Consider the following 23526-nt stretch of genomic DNA (forward strand, 5'->3'; position numbering starts at 1 on the left):
CTATTGCACCCACCGTATTTTTGTTAGTATGGTCCCAATTTTTGGTGAACTTCCATCTCCAACTGTGGCACGTAGCCGGGCACAAAGAATCCTTCTTTATCATGTATTATTCGGTGTGCACATTTCTCAAGTCGATTACAGTATAGCGTTCACGGGATACCTCCAGCTTCGCTGGGATAATAATAATAATAATAATAATACGAATATTTGTAACGCGCACATATCTCACTAACAGGCGACTCAAGGCGCACATACACTCATTCACACACACACGGAGACTTAAAGTCACTAACACACACACATCATCAACAACTTGTAACATTCATCTTTACAAGCTTTTCACTTCTCTTTAAGTTTAAGTAAAGATATTTATTCACTGAAATAGTATTGTCACATTCATCTTTACGTGTAACATTCCTCTTTACAATCTTTTCACTTCTCTTAACGTCAAGATACTTATTCACTGAAATAGTATGGTAACATTCATCTTTACTTGTAACGTTAATCTTTACAAGCTTTTCGCTTCTCTTTACATATTTATTCTTATTCCTGTGCAGCTCGTACCGAGACAAGTTGGCAGAAGAGGTGAACGACCGGCTGCAGGAGCAGGGTCATGTGACCATCGCTGAGCTGGCCAAGGCGTACGACCTGCCGCCGGACTTTGTGCGGGAGGTGGTGGAGGAGAAGCTAGGGGCGGTCATCAGGGGTCAAGTGGACAGTCAGGACAAGGACATCGTCTTCACTGACAGCTTTGTGTCAAGGGTGCGCGCCAAGATCCGCGGAGCGTTGAGTGCCGTCACCATGTGAGTTTCATTTCATTTAATTTACTCGGGGCGGGGATGTAGCTCAGTCGGTAGCGCGCTGGATTTGTATCCAGTTGGCCGCTGTCAGCGTGAGTTCGTCCCCACGTTCGGCGAGAGATTTATTTCTCAGAGTCAACTTTGTGTGCAGACTCTCCTCGGTGTCCGAACACCCCCCATGTGTACACGCAAGCACAAGACCAAGTGCGCACGAAAAAGATCCTGTAATCCATGTCAGAGTTCGGTGGGTTATAGAAACACAAAAATACCCAGCATGCTTCCTCCGAAAACGGCGTATAGCTGCCTAATTGGCGGGGTAAAAAACGGTCAAATTCCACTCGTGCAAAAAAACACGAGTGTACGTGGGAGTTTCAGCCCACGAACGCAGAAGAAGAAGATTTCATTTACTCTATTATCCCAATGCTGGCAAATTCGGGTCGCTTTCTCCCGGTGGAAAGCTAGCAGCAACAAGAGTTGAGCAAACCAGGTGTGTGTCTGTTTAGGTGTAATCAGCCACCTGCACTTATGGCAGAATGACTGAGGTCTTTTACTGTGGCGACACAGAGGTGGGGCATGGATACCGCCTCTGAGTCTGCACATGAAGTTTGACCCATGTCCGTTCCTGCCGGGATTCAAAAATGTGACCTCAGGATCACAAGTCAAGTGCTCTACCAACTGAGTTACCCAACCCACAGTCTTGTCACTCTGTGTATCTTCCTTTCTGTTTTTCTTTTATGACATTGTGTTTGTTGAGTTGCTTACTATTTTTTCTTTCTATATCATTGCTGTATTTTTTTCAACTACAAGGAAATACAGCTCATGTACCCACTCTCAGTTTTGAAGCAACTCCATCTTTGCCAATTTTGATTTTTGTAGCTGTTACTGTAAATTTGAATGAGAGATTTATCAAGAAATGAAAAATGTGTGTATTATGTGTCCTTGTCTGTGTTTCAGTCCTACAGCTGTGGGCAGTATACGAACCAGAGCTGGGTGTCAGGAACGCCTATTTCATTGTAAGTGGCTCTCTCTTCACAATTACTAACTTGTCTATGAGTGTGTGTGTGTGTGTGTGTGTGGAAGGAGGGTGTGGGGAGGGCAAAGGAAAGAGGGGAAAAGATTAGCTGGAGGATGTGTGTGAAGATTGCTATGAGGTAGTGAGTGAGCTCAAGCCTGCCTGCCCGAGGACTAATGTGACTAAGTCAGACCTGTTTACCCATACGATTTTCGCCGTATTTTGTACGCAAAGTTGCCAAGGATACGACCAATACGTTTGGAGAGAAAAAAATATGACGATCGTAAAAAAAATCAAGTTTGATCGTGATCACTAAATGGAAGAAGAAGAAATCGAAAGTAGGTTGCCAAACCTGTTCTCGCGATAGCCCAGTAGATAAAATCCAGCTTTGATGATTGGTCAATGTAATCACGTGAGACGTGATATGACGATATTTTATCTGCCGCCATTGTTGTCGTCTGTTTTTGGAGACCTAGCTGTGGTATATGTGGACACGTTCAGTCGGTTAACATGTCAACCCGGTAAGGAATACCTTTTGTGCTGGTACATACACCTCGGAAATGAAAATGTTATTGCTGCCCCTGAAGCAATAGCTCGATCATGAACGTTTCTTGTGAGTTGCAAAATACGCTCAATATTTTGAAAATACACTGAATCTCGGTGAAAAGTACACCTAAGTCACAGTGTGGGTAAACAGGTCTGCTAAGTGTGTATGTGAGCTATGTGTGTTTCACAGACAAACCCTGAGCTAGTTTTCTTACAACATGGATCATTGACCCTTTGTAAGATATATTCAGCGTAGGTATCTCTCATAATGGACACATTCTGGAAATAACTCTGCTCTGTCCGGATTGTGTGGGTTGTGAAAGAGTGAATACTCTTGCTTTAATTGAGGCAAACTTTCCACACGTGCTCCTTGCCCACGTGTTTCTTCTTCTTGTTGTCGTTCGCTGTTAGATCGTCAGTGCGGACTGCAGGGCGAAACGTGCTGTCCTCTCCAAGTCCTCTTTGGGGCCGTATAGCTTGTTTTGTACCGCTGTCTCCTCTGGCCAGATGGTGTCCCTCAGAGCACTGTGGTATGGACAAGCCTGCAGGATGTGCTCTGCTGTCTGATTCTTGCCACACGGACATAGGGGGGAGGGAACTAGCTTCAGCTTTGTGGCCATATGATGGTTTAGTCTGTTATGTCCAGTGCGGAGTCTGAGTAGGACGACTTGTTCTTCACGTTGGAGCAGGTGGTAGTCATCTTTCTCCGCTCTGGTTTTCCTCTTGTTTTTGATGATTGTCTTTTTTTCCTTGTACTGCAGCTGGGACGTGAACTTTGAGGCACCTTTCTTGGCAAGTTTGTCTGCAGCCTTGTTTCCTGCTATGTCACAATGAGCTGGCACCCACTGAAGCACGATTCTTCGGTTCTGAGCAACCTGTTGGAGGGTGTTGTTGAGCTCAGTTTCTTTGTTGGCAGACAGAGCTTGGAGTGCTGACATTGCGTCTGTCAGAAAGACGACCTGAGGACATTCAGGGTCTGCCCACGTGTTTGAGCTACACCCCTCGCTAGAGACTCACCTATAATGTCACATGGGAATGTTTGACTCACTAAAAACAAGAGTATTTATTCTTTCACAACCCATACAAACCCGACAGCTTACTTACTGCTTGTTATGCCGGTTGGCATGTAGATGTAGAGCTGCAAAACCCGACAGCTTACTTACTGCTTGTTATGCCGGTTGGCATGTAGATGTAGAGCTGCAAAACCCGACAGCTTACTTACTGCTTGTTATGCCGGTTGGCATGTAGATGTAGAGCTGCAAAACCCGACAGCTTACTTACTGCTTGTTATGCCGGTTGGCATGTAGATGTAGAGCAGCAAAACCCGACAGCTTACTTACTGCTTGTTATGCCGGTTGGCATGTAGATGTAGAGCAGCAAAACCCGACAGCTTACTTACTGCTTGTTATGCCGGTTGGCATGTAGATGTAGAGCAGCAAAACCCGACAGCTTACTTACTGCTTGTTATGCCGGTTGGCATGTAGATGTAGAGCAGCAAAACCCGACAGCTTACTTACTGCTTGTTATGCCGGTTGGCATGTAGATGTAGAGCAGCAAAACCCGACAGCTTACTTACTGCTTGTTATGCCGGTTGGCATGTAGATGTAGAGCAGCAAAACCCGACAGCTTACTTACTGCTTGTTATGCGGGTTGGCATGTAGATGTAGAGCAGCAAAACCCGACAGCTTACTTACTGCTTGTTATGCCGGTTGGCATGTAGATGTAGAGCTGCAAAACCCGACAGCTTACTTACTGCTTGTTATGCCGGTTGGCATGTAGATGTAGAGCTGCAAAACCCGACAGCTTACTTACTGCTTGTTATGCCGGTTGGCATGTAGATGTAGAGCTGCAAAACCCGACAGCTTACTTACTGCTTGTTATGCCGGTTGGCATGTAGATGTAGAGCAGCAAAACCCGACAGCTTACTTACTGCTTGTTATGCCGGTTGGCATGTAGATGTAGAGCTGCAAAACCCGACAGCTTACTTACTGCTTGTTATGCCGGTTGGCATGTAGATGTAGAGCTGCAAAACCCGACAGCTTACTTACTGCTTGTTATGCCGGTTGGCATGTAGATGTAGAGCTGCAAAACCCGACAGCTTACTTACTGCTTGTTATGCCGGTTGGCATGTAGATGTAGAGCAGCAAAACCCGACAGCTTACTTACTGCTTGTTATGCCGGTTGGCATGTAGATGTAGAGCAGCAAAACCCGACAGCTTACTTACTGCTTGTTATGCCGGTTGGCATGTAGATGTAGAGCAGCAAAACCCGACAGCTTACTTACTGCTTGTTATGCCGGTTGGCATGTAGATGTAGAGCAGCAAAACCCGACAGCTTACTTACTGCTTGTTATGCCGGTTGGCATGTAGATGTAGAGCAGCAAAACCCGACAGCTTACTTACTGCTTGTTATGCGGGTTGGCATGTAGATGTAGAGCAGCAAAACCCGACAGCTTACTTACTGCTTGTTATGCCGGTTGGCATGTAGATGTAGAGCTGCAAAACCCGACAGCTTACTTACTGCTTGTTATGCCGGTTGGCATGTAGATGTAGAGCTGCAAAACCCGACAGCTTACTTACTGCTTGTTATGCCGGTTGGCATGTAGATGTAGAGCTGCAAAACCCGACAGCTTACTTACTGCTTGTTATGCCGGTTGGCATGTAGATGTAGAGCAGCAAAACCCGACAGCTTACTTACTGCTTGTTATGCCGGTTGGCATGTAGATGTAGAGCAGCAAAACCCGACAGCTTACTTACTGCTTGTTATGCCGGTTGGCATGTAGATGTAGAGCAGCAAAACCCGACAGCTTACTTACTGCTTGTTATGCCGGTTGGCATGTAGATGTAGAGCAGCAAAACCCGACAGCTTACTTACTGCTTGTTATGCCGGTTGGCATGTAGATGTAGAGCAGCAAAACCCGACAGCTTACTTACTGCTTGTTATGCCGGTTGGCATGTAGATGTAGAGCAGCAAAACCCGACAGCTTACTTACTGCTTGTTATGCGGGTTGGCATGTAGATGTAGAGCAGCAAAACCCGACAGCTTACTTACTGCTTGTTATGCCGGTTGGCATGTAGATGTAGAGCTGCAAAACCCGACAGCTTACTTACTGCTTGTTATGCCGGTTGGCATGTAGATGTAGAGCTGCAAAACCCGACAGCTTACTTACTGCTTGTTATGCCGGTTGGCATGTAGATGTAGAGCTGCAAAACCCGACAGCTTACTTACTGCTTGTTATGCCGGTTGGCATGTAGATGTAGAGCAGCAAAACCCGACAGCTTACTTACTGCTTGTTATGCCGGTTGGCATGTAGACGTAGAGCTGCAAAACCCGACAGCTTACTTACTGCTTGTTATGCCGGTTGGCATGTAGATGTAGAGCTGCAAAACCCGACAGCTTACTTACTGCTTGTTATGCCGGTTGGCATGTAGATGTAGAGCTGCAAAACCCGACAGCTTACTTACTGCTTGTTATGCCGGTTGGCATGTAGATGTAGAGCAGCAAAACCCGACAGCTTACTTACTGCTTGTTATGCCGGTTGGCATGTAGATGTAGAGCAGCAAAACCCGACAGCTTACTTACTGCTTGTTATGCCGGTTGGCATGTAGATGTAGAGCAGCAAAACCCGACAGCTTACTTACTGCTTGTTATGCCGGTTGGCATGTAGATGTAGAGCAGCAAAACCCGACAGCTTACTTACTGCTTGTTATGCCGGTTGGCATGTAGATGTAGAGCAGCAAAACCCGACAGCTTACTTACTGCTTGTTATGCGGGTTGGCATGTAGATGTAGAGCAGCAAAACCCGACAGCTTACTTACTGCTTGTTATGCCGGTTGGCATGTAGATGTAGAGCTGCAAAACCCGACAGCTTACTTACTGCTTGTTATGCCGGTTGGCATGTAGATGTAGAGCTGCAAAACCCGACAGCTTACTTACTGCTTGTTATGCCGGTTGGCATGTAGATGTAGAGCTGCAAAACCCGACAGCTTACTTACTGCTTGTTATGCCGGTTGGCATGTAGATGTAGAGCAGCAAAACCCGACAGCTTACTTACTGCTTGTTATGCCGGTTGGCATGTAGATGTAGAGCTGCAAAACCCGACAGCTTACTTACTGCTTGTTATGCCGGTTGGCATGTAGATGTAGAGCTGCAAAACCCGACAGCTTACTTACTGCTTGTTATGCCGGTTGGCATGTAGATGTAGAGCTGCAAAACCCGACAGCTTACTTACTGCTTGTTATGCCGGTTGGCATGTAGATGTAGAGCAGCAAAACCCGACAGCTTACTTACTGCTTGTTATGCCGGTTGGCATGTAGATGTAGAGCAGCAAAACCCGACAGCTTACTTACTGCTTGTTATGCCGGTTGGCATGTAGATGTAGAGCAGCAAAACCCGACAGCTTACTTACTGCTTGTTATGCCGGTTGGCATGTAGATGTAGAGCAGCAAAACCCGACAGCTTACTTACTGCTTGTTATGCGGGTTGGCATGTAGATGTAGAGCAGCAAAACCCGACAGCTTACTTACTGCTTGTTATGCCGGTTGGCATGTAGATGTAGAGCTGCAAAACCCGACAGCTTACTTACTGCTTGTTATGCCGGTTGGCATGTAGATGTAGAGCTGCAAAACCCGACAGCTTACTTACTGCTTGTTATGCCGGTTGGCATGTAGATGTAGAGCTGCAAAACCCGACAGCTTACTTACTGCTTGTTATGCCGGTTGGCATGTAGATGTAGAGCAGCAAAACCCGACAGCTTACTTACTGCTTGTTATGCCGGTTGGCATGTAGATGTAGAGCTGCAAAACCCGACAGCTTACTTACTGCTTGTTATGCCGGTTGGCATGTAGATGTAGAGCTGCAAAACCCGACAGCTTACTTACTGCTTGTTATGCCGGTTGGCATGTAGATGTAGAGCTGCAAAACCCGACAGCTTACTTACTGCTTGTTATGCCGGTTGGCATGTAGATGTAGAGCAGCAAAACCCGACAGCTTACTTACTGCTTGTTATGCCGGTTGGCATGTAGATGTAGAGCAGCAAAACCCGACAGCTTACTTACTGCTTGTTATGCCGGTTGGCATGTAGATGTAGAGCAGCAAAACCCGACAGCTTACTTACTGCTTGTTATGCCGGTTGGCATGTAGATGTAGAGCAGCAAAACCCGACAGCTTACTTACTGCTTGTTATGCCGGTTGGCATGTAGATGTAGAGCAGCAAAACCCGACAGCTTACTTACTGCTTGTTATGCCGGTTGGCATGTAGATGTAGAGCAGCAAAACCCGACAGCTTACTTACTGCTTGTTATGCCGGTTGGCATGTAGATGTAGAGCAGCAAAACCCGACAGCTTACTTACTGCTTGTTATGCCGGTTGGCATGTAGATGTAGAGCAGCAAAACCCGACAGCTTACTTACTGCTTGTTATGCCGGTTGGCATGTAGATGTAGAGCAGCAAAACCCGACAGCTTACTTACTGCTTGTTATGCCGGTTGGCATGTAGATGTAGAGCTGCAAAACCCGACAGCTTACTTACTGCTTGTTATGCCGGTTGGCATGTAGATGTAGAGCTGCAAAACCCGACAGCTTACTTACTGCTTGTTATGCCGGTTGGCATGTAGATGTAGAGCTGCAAAACCCGACAGCTTACTTACTGCTTGTTATGCCGGTTGGCATGTAGATGTAGAGCAGCAAAACCCGACAGCTTACTTACTGCTTGTTATGCCGGTTGGCATGTAGATGTAGAGCAGCAAAACCCGACAGCTTACTTACTGCTTGTTATGCCGGTTGGCATGTAGATGTAGAGCAGCAAAACCCGACAGCTTACTTACTGCTTGTTATGTCGGTTGGCATGTAGATGTAGAGCAGCAAAACCCGACAGCTTACTTACTGCTTGTTATGCCGGTTGGCATGTAGATGTAGAGCAGCAAAACCCGACAGAGTTATTTCTAAACATCGTCTATTTAGCTTGTGTGTGTTTTTACAGCACTTCTAGATGAACTTCTGAAGCAGGGCAGACTGGTCGGCAGTGTGTCAGGAGGTCGCCAGGACAAGTCTATCTACTATCCTGAAATCTACACACGCGCTCAGAACCAGTGGCTGGACAGCTTTTACGCACAGAATGGTTACTTGGGTGAGGCCAACAGATCTTCTTGCAAAGGACAGAACAATACAATATGATACCATGCCAAATAATTATATTTATATTTTTCGTCAAAAATGGAATTCTGTCTTTTGGTTTTTCATATTTATAACATAAGACTCTGGGTATGTTATTCAGGATATGTATTTTTGACCAGAATATGATACATGTATTCTGCACCAAATGAGACAGCCATTGTTACGCAAGACTGCTCTGTGTCAAATGTCATATTTTGGTTAAAAGAAATAATAACATTTATGTACTGATCCATTTCGGTTACGTATCAATCCATTTTTGTTTTCACGACTGAACGCACACAAACATGCACTATTATTTAGTCTTGGCCAGTTGCCTAAATGTGAGTTTTAGTCAGCCTCTGTCGTCCCATGGCTCAAAGAAGGGAAATTTAATGTTCAATTGATACATATCCATATCTAAGGCTCTGACAGTAGAAGACTTTTTTGTTGAATGAAGACTTTTCAACCTTGTGTCACTTGACAGAGTACGACTTACTGACGTGTCTGGGTGTGAGTGACGTGAAGAACGATCAAGAAGCGACTCAAGGGAGAGAAGCTGTTGAAATATTGATTAAGAATGCACCTTTTTCTTCTTCGGCGTTCGACGATTAAGAATGTTCCAAATCTGATTACTGTTGTGTTCTCTTTTTGTTGAAATCAAGACTTTTTACAACTTTGTACTATCTGACAGAGTACGACTCACTGATGCGCCTTGTTGAAATCAAGACTTTTTACAACTTTGTACTATCTGACAGAGTACGACTCACTGATGCGCCTTGTTGAAATCAAGACTTTTTACAACTTTGTACTATCTGACAGAGTACGACTCACTGACGCGCCTGGGTGTTAGCGACGTGAAGAACACGATCAAGAAGCGACTCAAGGGAGAGAACCTGGTGATGCTCGGGGCGTGCTGCGTGGGGCCGGCCATCCAGGACCAGCTCTCCGCCAGCGTGGAGGACGCTCTTGCTAACGACACCTGGGTCGACGTCAAGGTAGGGCTGCTCTCTGGCTGTTGGCTTTTGTGAGTGGAAGGTATTTTTGTTTCTTTTCTTGAGGTTCCTCAGGATCGAAGACCCCAGTGGTCCCGTCGTGATATAACCTTCGTGGTTGAAAACGACGTTAAACACCAAATAAAGAAAGAAAGACCCCAGTGGTCGAAACGTCACTCGTATTATTTTGTTCTGTATTCTTCGTTCAAACATGAGTACAGTATATTTGGTCACTTCTTTGTAACATTTTGACAAATTTCTCCGTTTGGCTGTGGAGAATCTATGCTTGCTTCTTTTTATGGCAAAATCTGGAGAGATTTTGCTGATTTGAAGAGAGTCTTTGGCTGTCTATGTGGCAGGTAAAAAGAATGGTGACATGTCAATTTGAGTGCAGATAAAGAATAAGAGGTTTGGTTTGAGAAATCCTTTTCTAGGATGTGAAAGATCTGACCAAGACCACACAAATGTTGCTACACTGCTGTCATATTTGTTGTGTTTACCTTATGATCCTTACATTAGTAATAGATGCGTGTGAATCACACCTTTTGTGAACTTTTCTCCTTGGTATTACAACTAGGAATGTGTTGATTCCTTTCAGAGCTAGTCTGTATGAGTATAACTGTTGCGTGATTTGCTCAGCATAACAGCTTCATTCCACAGTCAATTTCAGCTGTATGTTTAACAAACCTTTCTCCAGACCTTCCTGCCGTCTTCGTTGAGTCGCGATGACATCAATGAGTTGCTGTCTCAAGTTCTACGAGACCACCAGGGGGCGCTAGTGTGTGCCGACACCATCGTGGCCAGTCAGAAACTGGTCAACGACAGCGCCAAACTTTTCAACGATCTCATCAAGCAGAAGGCAGAGAAGGTGAGACATTTTTCGGTCGCTTGAAATGGTTAAGAATGCTGGGGCGGGGATGTAGCTCAGTCGGTAGCGCGCTGGATTTGTATCCAGTTGGCCGCTGTCAGCGTGAGTTCGTCCCCACGTTCGGCGAGAGATTTATTTCTCAGAGTCAACTTTGTGTGCAGACTCTCCTCGGTGTCCGAACACCCCCCGTGTGTACACGCAAGCACAAGACCAAGTGCGCACGAAAAAGATCCTGTAATCCATGTCAGAGTTCAGTGGGTTATAGAAACACGAAAATACCCAGCATGCTTCCTCCGAAAACGGCGTATGGCTGCCTAAATGGCGGGGTAAAAAACCGTCATACACGTAAAATTCCACTCGTGCAAAAAACACGAGTGTACGTGAGATTTTCAGCCCACGAACGCAGAAGTTAAGAATGCTTGTGAGCTATGATCCTTTGAACACTGATAGATGTTTCTTCCTGTGGTATTTGTGTTGAACTGGTTATCTGTGTCTGGAGGTACATGTACTTTGCAGTAACTCCCACATACATTTGGATTTCTGTAGAAAGGTGGCTTTTGGTAAGGGTTAAGAAATCTGTTTTCTTTGCTGGTGTGGTCAAGCAAGAAAGCAATTTGAAGAAAGTGTGAGTGTGGGGGGGGGGATAGGATGTTTATTGTGTGTGTGAGGGGTAGGGTTGTTATTTGTGTGTAAGTGTGTGTGTGTGAGGGGGGGATAGGATGTTTATTGTGTGTGTGAGGGGTAGGGTTGTTATTTGTGTGTAAGTGTGTGTGTGTGAGGGGGGGGATAGGATGTTTATTGTGTGTGTGAGGGGTAGGGTTGTTATTTGTGTGTAAGTGTGTGTGTGTGTGTGGGTGGTTCTTGTTTTGTGTTGTTTTATAAATCATTTATATCTGAGCAACACTGTCCTCATTTCCGCAGGACATTCAGGAAAACCCCGCCATACTCAAAGGGGACGGTGACAAGTCCTCAGCTTCCAAAATGTCGGCACTGGAGGATGTTGGGAAAGAAGAAAAGAAGGAACAGCGAAGGAAAAAGGCAACAGGTCAGTGTTTAGAAACAAGTCAGCTGGGTCTCCTTCTGTGGTGACAGTGACACTTGATGGTAATAGGTAATTGTAGGTATGTGGAGGTGTGTTTGTGCAGGCAAAGGAGAATTCTGGCTGAGTTTAAACTTCACCAAGTTACTTTCATGGGTAATTAATTCATGGCTTTAGTACGTTACGCAAGTACAAGCGTTTCACCCAAAATTGTCTTGTAGCAGTTCTACTCACCTTTTCTGCTTTTTTTTTATTTTAGCAAGTACAGTGGAACCCCCCTTTTAAGACCCTCTTTTCTCAGACTTTCTGTTCATAGCCTTTGGAAATTGACCTCCATTTTAAGACTCCCTCTCTAAGTCTCTTTTAAGATCAAATTTTCTCAGATTTCTGGAGGTCTTTAAAAGGGGGTAGCCAGAAAAAAAAAAAAAAATAGAGGACAAAACGTTGACAGCTTGTGTTTCTTAATCTGCTTATGGTTCTGTGTAACTCTTGTTCACATTTGCCTTTAGCACTTGCTTCCCCTTATTTGATAAAAACTGCACTCACCTTCTTTTTCTTCTGCGTTCGTGGGCTGAAACTCCCACGTACACTCGTGTTTTTGCACGAGTGGAATTTTACGTGTATGACCGTTTTTACCCCGCCATTAAGGCAGCCATACGCCGCTTTCGGAGGAAGCATGCTGGGTATTTTCGTGTTTCTATAACCCACCGAACTCTGACATGGATTACAGGATCTTTTCCGTGCGCACTTGGTCTTGTGCTTGCGTGTACACACGAAGGGGGATAAGCCACTAGCAGGTCTGCACATAAGTTGACATGGGAGATCGGACAAATCTTCACACTTAACCCACCAGGCGGCCGCGGCCGGGATTCGAACCCTCGACCTTCCGATTAAGAGGCCGACGTCTTACCACCCCGCCACAGCGCCCGTCCTGCACTCACCTTGTCACCTTTTTTTCAGCGGGGAGCAGAAAGGAGGGCACGGGGGGGAGAGAGATCAAGACCAAGTCCACCAAGAAGAAAGGTCGGGGGAGGGACGCTGACGATGATTCTGACGACGACGGCGGTGCGGCAGGAGGAGGAGGTGGGGGAGGAGGAGGAGGAGGAAGGTTGCAGGAATCGTCCTTCATGAACGTGAAAGAGATCCAGCGAGAGCTACAGTCGCAGGATATGTTCGCTGACTGCCCTGAGGAACTGCTCAGAGACATTGCTAAACAGTTGCACAGGTGAAGAACTTGGGTCCATATTTGGTGAAGTTTGAAACAACAATTACAGTGAGTCTGGAGGGTTCAAGTTGAATGAGTTTGGCATCTGCTTAGTGTCAAACCTCATACTGTTGAGGGAATCACGGAATTTGAAAAATGTTTTTAACAATCGTAAAAATCAAACCAGGTTATCAACATACTTGAAACTTTGTGAAATTATCACCCCACGTGTCAAACCAAAGTACACCAAATTTGAAGTAATTCGCTGAACACAAGTGGGAGTTATTAGCATTTTGGAGGCTGGTATTTTTGGGGGCCACCCTATATTTTTATTAGCAAAGTGCAAAAAAATAACAATACATGTATCTTTCTGACTGGATATATTCTTGAGTGGTCTGAGAAGCGTTTCGAGATAATGCTACAGTGGTACCTGCGATGAAAGGACAAGAGTGTCCCCACATTGCAGGTGGCCTTTCATGACAGGTATACTATGGTAGAGATAATATAAGAAAGGGACAAGAGAAAGTGTCCTTTTCAGGGAGGTGTCCTCTCATTCCACACATCGCAGGTACCGCTGTACGCAATATTAAAGGCAGTTAAATGTCCACTTGTTCTTCATTATTATTTACTCATCTGGACATACCAGGTATTCATTAAGCTCTATCCCATCTCCCCCCTTTCCCCGTCGCGATATAACCTTTAACGGTTGAAAACGACGTTAAACACCAAATAAAGAATAAAGAAAGGTATTCATTAAAAATCTTTTGCATGAGAAATTCAGACGACTGTAGCACAAAAAGCACAGGTATTTACTCCAGTTGTTGGGGCAGTGGCGGTGGTGTGTGAGAAGGCTTCTTTGGGGAAATTTAGTTGAGGAAGGGTGGGTTTTTTAAAAATATTTTATTTTATTTTTTACAATATTTTACCTTTTGATTTTCTTTCTTTCTTGTCCCAGACCATTAAGTAGACAGTACCAGGAGGTGGCCAAGTCCATCTTTTTGCAGGCGTCTGGCACGGGTACAAGCGCTGACCGCAAGAAGACCTTCGCTGAACTGCAGGATAAAGTCTCTGGCCTGTGGACAAACGCCCGCCTCTTTGAGAAAGGGGTCAAGTTATTCCAAGGTACAGTGTGTGTGTGTGTGTGTGTGTGTGTGTGTGTGTGTGTGTGTGTGTTTGTGTGTGTTGTTCTGTGGTGTGTATGTGTGTGTGTGTATGCATATGTGTGTGTGTGTGTGTTTGTGTGTGTTTGTGTGTGTTGTTCTGTGGTGTGTATGTGTGTGTGTGTGTATGCATGTGTGTGTATGCATATGTGTGTGTGTGTGTGTGTGTGTGTGTGTGTGTGCATGCAAACATTGAATACATGCAAGCAAACATGCACATTCCAGAATTGAATGCCTCTTTAGGAAGGGTTTATCATTTATTGGTGGAAGGCCAGAAATGGTGCATGCATTGCATGTTGCAGTTTTATTTGTGTGACATTATGATGCATATTACCCATTAGAATTTACAGGATGTCAAAGAATTCAGTAGATTGATGAATGATTGCGTGTTAGAAAGTGGCATGGCTGTTGGCTTGTGGACCATCTTTTTTTTGTTCTTGAAAAAGTATGTAAGATTGAGCAGATTATGTCTGTTGTGGGAAGGAGAGATTGTAATTTGTACTGCAAGCCGATCATGTCAGCAATTAAGTTCACTTAAAGGCAGAGTAAGCCTCCCGTAAACCATCACAGATACGGTCAGGCTTTTACACACAGTACAAACACCATTTCATTTAAACACTCACCAATTGAGAACATCCTAGGTGCCCTCCGTAAAGAGCGAACAATTTTCAAAGAATTTATTTTTGCGTGGTTTATCTTACCCCTGAGCCATCGTGAACCCGTGTGATCCAGTTTTCCCTTTTCACAATGCAGTCGTCATAGTTAGTCATTTGAATGCGACTCGACGTGAGCTTATCTACAATAGCACGTTTTTTTTATGCACGAAACAACGGCTGTGGTTCACAAGAACTCTAGCGATGGCTTTTGACTGTTGAGAGGAACGGCGATTTGCACTGATAAACCGGCCGTCGTCTGCTACGACCCTTGCGTGACCCTGCTTCCGGGCTTTTCTTTTTTTAAACTTTCACAACTTCGAATTGTTCTGATCTTGTCTTGATGAAAAACGAATTCTTTTATGATTAAAGAATGTTTGTGTAACAAGCTGTCAATTTATTATTTAGATTTTAAAAGTTAGGTCTAGCGCAAAAACGAGGCGCCGTTGTTGTTAACGGAACAAGTCTACGAAAATAAATTCTTTGAAAATGTCTCACGCTCGACAGAAAGCAGCCAGGATGTTCCCGTTCGGTGAGCGTTCAAATGGAAGTATGCTTGTACTGTATTTAGACGCTCGGGGAGCTCTGTGATGGTTTACGGGAGGCTTACTGTGCCTTTAATTTCAGTTTTGCAGTTTGGCGATAAAGGTTATTTTAAGATAATAATAAGGTGCATGTTTTCATTCATTGGATTTGCCTTCTAAGACATCTAATTGGCTTTTCACTACATGCACCTAAATAATTAAAGCTAACTTTTAATTGAATTAAAGTTAATTTAACTGCTTACCCGAACGACTTGCCGTATACTTGAGCATGAACATGTATATTGACGTTGTCGCGGAATTTTGGCGTAACTCAATTCTTGGCGACTTTGATGTTTGGCTCACGTAAGTGTAGCCTATGCGATGCTAACTTTTGTCTGTCTGTGCGTGCGTGCGTGCGTGCGTGCATGCGTGTGTGATAGAAACTTTAACATTTCCGAGTCTATGGATAAAGCTCGCATAAGAAGATTACGTCTCGGTCAAAAGTGTTTGACGTGTGTGATAGAAACTTTAACATTTGAAGACGTCACATTATGACGTAAGAGGGTTAGACGTCACGCGAAGGAATTACTGAAAGTCTCGGTCATTGTTATTGTGAGCGGGCCGAGACTAGTTGGCAGATCTAGTGTCTCGCTTTCTTGCACAGTTTCACCTATGCTTACTGTGTGTGTGTGTGTGTGTGTGTGTGTGTGTGTGTGTGTGTGTGTGTGTGTGTGTGTGTGTGTATGTGTGACGGAGTGATTGAGTTTGTGTTACTGTTTGTCGATTTCTTACGTGAGCCTTGAAGGCTTCGCCTCTTGTTTAATGTTGTTGACAAAGTAAATCATTCTCCATGAGAAATATTCTCTTAAATACGATTGACAATACATGATTTATCATTCTTTTATCTTTCTATCTATCCCAGGTACAAATATAAACACTATTTCAAAATAAAATAAGCAGTTTTGGCCTTCTCCTGAAAACCTGTCTCAATCGCGTTACGCCAAAATTGCATGCGGACGATATGTGTAGACTGTTTTCTACCAGACATTAGCAAGCTAGGTTATAATATAGTATTCTCTGTTGCCCAGACGCCAACCAGGCCAACCTGTGTCGCCACGTGCTGAAGACCATCTGCACGGACATCACCAACCTGCTGGTCAGCGCTATGGCCAGAGACAACATGGTGGCTGTGCCTGATGATGGACAGCTGACCACTGAGGTAACCAGCACTGTACTACAGTGGAGCCCCCCCCCCCCCCCACCCCCCCCCCCCACCCCCCCTCTGCATAACTCTTGTTTTGTCCTGACATGTGTTTTGAGCACTAATTACTTCCCTTTGTTTATTTGACTTTTGAATTGCACTTTGCTTTTATTCTTATCTGAAAATTGTGACCCTCCACCACGAAATGAGTCGCATGTCACCTTTGCATGATTTTCATATTTTTACATTTTCATAAAGAGTTTTTTATGCTCTATCCAGTGGTAAAACCGTTTTAGATGTAGAGGGTGATTTTTATTGTATTTTTAAGCTGAACATTTAATACACAATCTGACAATATATATGAAGAAAGAACAGAAATGAGCAATGTTCCTATTCGTTTGTTTGTGATATTATTTTTCCATAGTTTATTTCGAGGTTCCTCATTGGTGACATGTGATTTGTGTTTTTTCCAGTCTCGCTGGAAGCTGATCAGCAACCTGCCAAAAGAGGTCCAAACTCCGATGTCAAAAATGCACCAAGCTCTCAGTGGACAGGTGAGTTGTGTGCTTGCAACACGCTCACTGAAACTAACGTTAAATTTGTGTGAAAAAAATATAAATGTTCGAAATAGCTGACATAGTTTTCAGTGGTAGTGAAATGGAAGTCATAGTCTAATAAGCTTTCCTGTAAGAAGATGGGTATATTTTCACGATAAAATAGAAGTACATGTATACTACAGTGGAACCCCCCTTTTAAGACCTCCAAAAATTCAGGAAAATCAGGTCTTAAAAAAGAGGGAGTCTTAAAATGGGGGTAAACTTACAGAGGTTATAAACAAAAAGTCTGAGAAAACAGGGTCTTAAAAGGGAGGGAATCTTAAATTGTGGGGTCTTAAAAGGGGGGTTTCACTGTATCAACAAGTATTCCAAGGGACCAAAAGTTTTGACAGTTTAACAGAGACAGCAAACCTCGTCATAGCTAAAAGATGATGTTCAGATGTAACTATTGGGTTTGTATGGGCTGTGAAAGAGTGAATATTCTTGTTTTTAGTATTATTGAGGCAAACTTTCCCGTGTGACTTGATAGGCTGGTCACTTGGGTGTGTGTCTCCACACACAGACAAGGAGCACGTGGGAAAGTTTGCCTCAATAAAAGCAAGAGTATTCACCCTTGACAATCCATACAAACCGAACATCGTCCATTCTGTAGACAGTCACTTTGGCTAATGGTCTTTATTCACAGAAAACACAAACATCATTAAATTTTGGGTGAAGAAATTAAATCATACTGGTGAGGAATGAGGAATGAGGAGAGAGAGCATTTCCCAGGTAAGAGAAGGCAGAAGATCAAAGTGATACGCTCAATGCATTTTTGTTACTTTCAGATCTTGGATGACTTTTTCACCCCAGTGGAGCACTTCTGCAGCAGCAGTAACATCGGTATTGTGCTGAAGAAACCAGACAAGAAGAAAGAAAGGTGAGCAGGGAAGAGCAAGCAGTGCTGCTTTGTGCGTTGATGGTACAGTTTTGGATATTGGTCTGGTAACACTGCACATGCACGGCTGATAACAGGAGACGCAGTGAAACAAAATGATCCAGTGTTGAGTTAAGTCCAACAGCAGCCATCCATTGCACTTGAAAGGTGTGTACCTGCATGGATCTACTCACTGTTAAAGTTTCCATGTTATTTGCCTTGAAGTTCACTGTAATTGCATTCCGGAGCCCATGAGTACAGTATATACAGTGAAACCCCCATTTTAAGACTCCCTCCTTTTTAAGACCTTGTTTTCTCAGACTTTCTGTTCATAGCCTCTGTAAAATTACCCCCATTTTAAGACTCCCTCCTTTTTAAGACCTTGTTTTCTCAGACTTTCTGTTCATAACCTCTGTAAAATTACCCCTATTATAAGACTCCCTCCTTTTTAAGACCTGGTTTTCTCAGACTTTCTGTTCATAACCTCTGTCAAATTACCCCCATTTAAAGACTCCCTCCTGTTTAAGACCTGATTTTCACAGATTTTTGGAGGTCTTAAAAGGGGGTTCCACTGTAGAGTGTTTTAAGTTATGGGGTTGCCTGATTACAGGATGCCAATTATTAATGGAAGTGATGTTCTTCTTTCTCTGCGTTAAGGGACTGCAACTCCCATGTGTAGTGTTTTTTGGCACAAGCAGGCTTTAACGTGTATGAGCGTTTTTGTGTGTGTGTTTTTCTCAGAGGGTTGTCGACTTTGACCCGCTTCAACCCAACTGATGTAGATATGAAGTTAACATTTTGTCATCTTGGTGTTGTGTGCTTGCAGGCAGCTGGTGTTTGCACACCGACAGGCGCTGGCAGAGCAACTTCGCGGCGAGAGCGAAGCGGCGATGGCTCTGCATCTTGCCGTCGTCATCCTGTTCCAGACGCTGACACAGGCTATGGTACACGCGCCGGGCCGCATGGTGCCAGCTGTTCTCGCACATCTCAAGGACATGATGGAGGAGGAGGCGTACACTACCCTTGCACACTTTCAGGGTAGGTTTGTTGTGTGGCGCAATACAGTGGATCCCCTCTCTTAAGACAGCCACAAATCTGGTTTAAAAATATAATACAGAGAAGAGAGTCTTCAAATGGGGGTCATTTTGCAGTTTGTTTGTTTGTTTGTTTGTTTGCTTAACGCCCAGCCGACCACGAAGGGCCATATCAGGGCGGTGCTGCTTTGACATTTAACGTGCGCCACACACAAGACAGAAGTCGCAGCACAGGCTTCATGTCGCACCCAGTCACATTATTCTGACACCGGACCAACCAGTCCTAGCACTAACCCCATAATGCCAGACGCCAGGCGGAGCAGCCACTAGATTACCAATTTTAAAGTCTTAGGTATGACCCGGCCGGGGTTCGAACCCACGACCTCCCGATCACGGGGCGGACGCCTTACCACTAGGCCAACCGTGCCGGTTTCATTTTGCAGAGGTTATGAAGATGACATGTGAAAATTGAAGGTCTTGAGAGGGATGGAGGTCTTAAAGGAAGGTTCCAGTGAAATGTTTATTTATGTACAAGTAAGTAAACAGAAGGTTGGTGCCAGGAGATTGGTTCTGCACAAATCACTTAGTCTATTGCACATTTAGAACGCTTACTTCCCTTTTTTTCTTGAATGAGCAAAACAGGCCATCAAACATTTCACCTTTTCTGTTTGGCCGACAGACCTGGTGGTCCAGCGACTGCAGGCAGAGGGCAGCGGGGACCAGACCGCAGTGGACACACTGACCAAGGAGATGGACACTCTGCTGCCAAAGGTCAAGGACATCGCCTTGACGGCCAAGCGCAAAACTCAGGCTCAGGAAGAGCAGTAAATCACAGCGCTGTTGCTGATGAGATATGTTTGAAACTGTTGAAGGGGAGAAGGAAAAGGAACTGTCTTGTGAAATACTTTCAGAATCAAAATGAATTGGCGAGTTCTGGGAACAACTCTGTCCACAGCAGAAGAGTTGCGGCCCTGCCAAACAGTGAGGCAACACTTGCCGTTATGTGGGACTCGAGCGGTCATGGGGTAACTGAGCTCCAATGTGTGTGCATGTTTGGCAGTGTCGGCTTGATGTGATGCCGATTGGTTAAACACATGCTCACTGGAGCTCCCTTAGATAGTCACTGTCAAGTCATGATCCCTCGAGTCCACATGTCAGTGGCAATAGACTTTTTCTGGAAATAACTCTGTCACGATTTCCAAGCGTTGTGAGAGTTGTGCCCCACTTTAGTCAGTCAAATGATAATACGTGGTCAACCATGTTATGCATCGGAGTCAGTAATTCTCTGCGATTGCTTGTTTTAACTGGTGTACCGCATGTTATTGTTTGACTCACTAAAGTGGGGTGGGCGGGGATGTAGCTCAGTCGGTAGCGCGCTGGATTTGTATCCAGTTGGCCACTGTCAGCGTGAGTTCGTCCCCACGTTCGGCGAGAGATTTATTTCTCAGAGTCAACTTTGTGTGCAGACTCTCCTCGGTGTCCGAACACCCCCTGTGTGTACACGCAAGCACAAGACCAAGTGCGCACGAAAAAGATCCTGTAATCCATGTCAGAGTTCAGTGGGTTATAGAAACACGAAAATACCCAGCATGCTTCCTCCGAAAACGGCGTATGGCTGTCGAAATGGCGGGGTAAAAAACGGTCATACACGTAAAATTCCACTCGTGCAAAAAACACGAGTGTACGTGGGAGTTTCAGCCCACGAACGCAGAAGAAGAAGACTAAAGTGGGGTGCACTCTTTCACAACCCATACAAATAAGAGTCATTCCAAACTTCATCTATTGTTTGCCTCGCTGCTTCAAAGAAAACAACTCTTCCAAACCTAATGAAAATCGTGACAACGTTATTTCCAAACATCTACTGGGAAATGGGAAGTTCAACATTCTCGCACAGCTGCGTGACACTTTAGGCTTACAGGGTTTGTTGCCATAATTGTTGATTGTTGGTATTTAGGCAAAAAAAAAAAAAAAAGTCTGTTTACGGTAACCCGACCGACCCTATTTTTTTCGCGCGACCCTAGACTTTTTTTTGGCATTTGGGAAAAAAAAAAGAAGGTTTTTTTTTGCAAAATAACGTAAAAATATGGTTTTATGGAAAAAAAAAAAAAAAAAAAAAATCCCGACCTACCGACCTATTTTTTGGGCCTATGTTACCGTAAACAGACCTTTTTTTTTTTTTGGCCTTATGTTAAAATTATCGCTGTCCTAGTATATGTACAGGTATGTGTTAATTGTACAACAGTTACTGTTGTCATCTAATATCTTTGCATTCAGTAAAATGGCAGTGTAAATAGGTAAATAGGTTTTAATAGACAAGCATTATTAATGTGATGGACTGTGTTGTCAATAAAAAACAAGTCGCGTAAGGCGAAAATACAACATTAATAGTCAAGCTGTCGAACTCACAGAATGAAACTGAACGCAATGCAATTTTTCAGCAAGACCGTATACTCGTAGCATCGTCAGTCCACCGCTCGTGGCAAAGGCAGTGAAATTGACAAGAAGAGTGGGGTAGTAGTTGCGCTGAGAAGGATAGCACGCTTTTCTGTACCTCTCTTCGTTTGAACTTTCTGAGCGTGTTTTTGAGTCACTTGAGAAAAAGTGACTCTATGTAATCGGTCAGTGTTAGTCTGTCCGGCCGGCCGTCTGCCCGCCGGCCGGCCGTCCGTAGACACCACCTTAACGTTGGACTTTTCTCGGAAACTATCAAAGCGATCGGGCTCATATTTTGTTTAGTCGTGACCTCCAATGACCTCTACACTTTAACGATGGTTTCGTTGACCTTTGACCTTTTTCAAGGTCACAGGTTAGCGTCAAAGGAAAAATTAGACATTTTATATCTTTGACAAAGTTCATCGGATGTGATTGAAACTTTGTAGGATTATTCTTTACATCAAAGTATTTACATCTGTAGCCTTTTACGAACGTTATCAGAAAAACAAGGGAGATAACTAGCCTTTTCTGTTCGGCAACACACAACTTAACGTTGGGCTTTTCTCGGAAACTATAAAAGTGACCGGGCTCAAATTTTATGTGAACGTGACTCATTGTGTTGTGAATAGCAATTTCTTCCTGTCCATCTGATGCCTCATATAATATTCAGAACTGCGAAAGTGACTCGATCGAGCGTTTGCTCTTCTTGTTAATCCAAACATATCATATCTATATGTTTTTGGAATCGGGAAACGACAAGGATTAAGATGAAAGTGTTTTTAAATTGATTTCGAAAATTTGATTTTGGTCATAATTTTTATATTTTTAATTTTCAGAGCTTGTTTTTAATCCATATATAACATATTTATATGTTTTTGGAATCAGGAAATGATGAAGAATAAGATGAACGTAAATTTGGATCGTTTTATAAAAAAAAAAAATTTTTTATTACTATTTTCAGATTTTTAATGACCAAAGTCATTAATTAATTTTTAAGCCACCAAGCTGAAATGCAATACAGAAGTCCGGCCTTCGTCGAAGATTGCTTGGCCAAAATTTCAATCCATTAGATTGAAAAATGAGGGTGTGACAGTGCCGCCTCAACTTTTACAAAAAGACGGATATGATGTCATCAAAGACATTTATGGAAAAAAATTTAATCATAATTTTTATATTTGTAATTTTCAGAGCTTGTTTTTAATCCGAATATAACATATTTATATGTTTTTGGAATCAGAACATGATGAAGAATAAAATAAAAGTAATTTTGGATCGTTTTATAAAAAATTAATTTTAATTACAATTTTCAGATTTTTAGTGACCAAAGTCATTAATTAATTTTTAAGCCACCAAGCTGAAATGCAATACCAAGTCCGGCCTTCGTCGAAGATTGCTTGGCCAAAATTTCAATCAATTTGATTGAAAAATGAGGGTGTGACAGTGCCGCCTCAACTTTTACAAAAAGACATATGACGTCATCAAAGACATTTATCAAAAAAATTTAAAAAAAGTCTGGGGATATCATACCCAGGAACTCTCATGTAAAATTTCATAAAGATCGGTCCAGTAGTTTACTCTGAATCGCTCTACACACACACACGCACAGACACACACATACACCACGACCCTCGTCTCGATTCCCCCCTCTATGTTAAAACATTTAGTCAAAACTTGACTAAATGTAAAAAGATGCAGACATTTCTGAAACTTGAGAACGTTAATAAAAGATGGTAAACAGTTCCTTGATATTCTGTTAACATGTGCCTCTCATCTTCAGTTTTTATGGAAAGGTGTGTGTGTGTCAGTGTGCAAATGTATCTGTCAAATATGTTAGAGTTAAATCTGTTGTCATTACAAATCACAAACCTTGTGCAGCAGTTTACCCCTTTGTGATGCTTGTATGCACATTTTACAAGTCTATATCTTGCATGTTGCAATAATCCTTAAAACGTTCTCATTAACGTCACACAACGGTTCAACCAACTATGCAATTTTATTTTGTTATTTTGAGAGACTGGCTCAAAACAACTTCAAACCAAGACTTTAACCAAGTTTAATATTATTACCTAGGACGTCAGCCTACATTCTACAGGCAGCAAAAGGGTTAAAGGGACAACACATAAAATTCCTTTCTCAGTCCGAGCCTCTTGAACATCTACTTGATAATGTGATGACATATGCACTAAAACATGCACTTCTATCTCTACAATGATAAAAACAAATGTGTTGTGTGCTGTTGTTGGATACAAAATGGAAATCATTATAAATATGAAATAAAGATATGAAAATAGCTGGATGACATTGCCAAATACATGTTTAACACAAAATCATGTGATGATTAAGACTGATTTGAACCGTTGAATCAGCTTGAATATCACAAGGCAAAGTCTTTTGCAAAAAGGCTGATACTAAATAAACAAAAGAAGAAACCAGTA

At 43.4% G+C, this 23526-nt stretch overlaps 1 protein-coding gene across 1 annotated transcript in view; it reads left to right on the top strand.

Moving 5' to 3' along the window:
* Positions 1–22831, top strand: part of LOC138961801 (E3 UFM1-protein ligase 1-like) — a 27242-nt gene extending 4411 nt beyond the window's left edge. Inside the window, exons 4-16 of the mRNA XM_070333479.1 lie at positions 558–803; positions 1755–1813; positions 8338–8484; positions 9330–9505; positions 10200–10370; positions 11292–11415; positions 12370–12634; positions 13569–13735; positions 16039–16169; positions 16625–16705; positions 17536–17627; positions 18451–18662; positions 19338–22831. Coding sequence (XP_070189580.1) covers positions 558–803; positions 1755–1813; positions 8338–8484; positions 9330–9505; positions 10200–10370; positions 11292–11415; positions 12370–12634; positions 13569–13735; positions 16039–16169; positions 16625–16705; positions 17536–17627; positions 18451–18662; positions 19338–19486 — 2020 coding nt within the window. The 3' untranslated portion in view covers positions 19487–22831. The remainder of the gene's footprint in view (positions 1–557; positions 804–1754; positions 1814–8337; positions 8485–9329; positions 9506–10199; positions 10371–11291; positions 11416–12369; positions 12635–13568; positions 13736–16038; positions 16170–16624; positions 16706–17535; positions 17628–18450; positions 18663–19337) is intronic.
* The last annotated feature ends 695 nt before the right edge of the window (positions 22832–23526 follow it).

This window comes from Littorina saxatilis, linkage group LG3 (assembly GCF_037325665.1).
Source record: "Littorina saxatilis isolate snail1 linkage group LG3, US_GU_Lsax_2.0, whole genome shotgun sequence".
Classification (NCBI taxonomy): Eukaryota; Metazoa; Mollusca; class Gastropoda; order Littorinimorpha; family Littorinidae; genus Littorina; species Littorina saxatilis.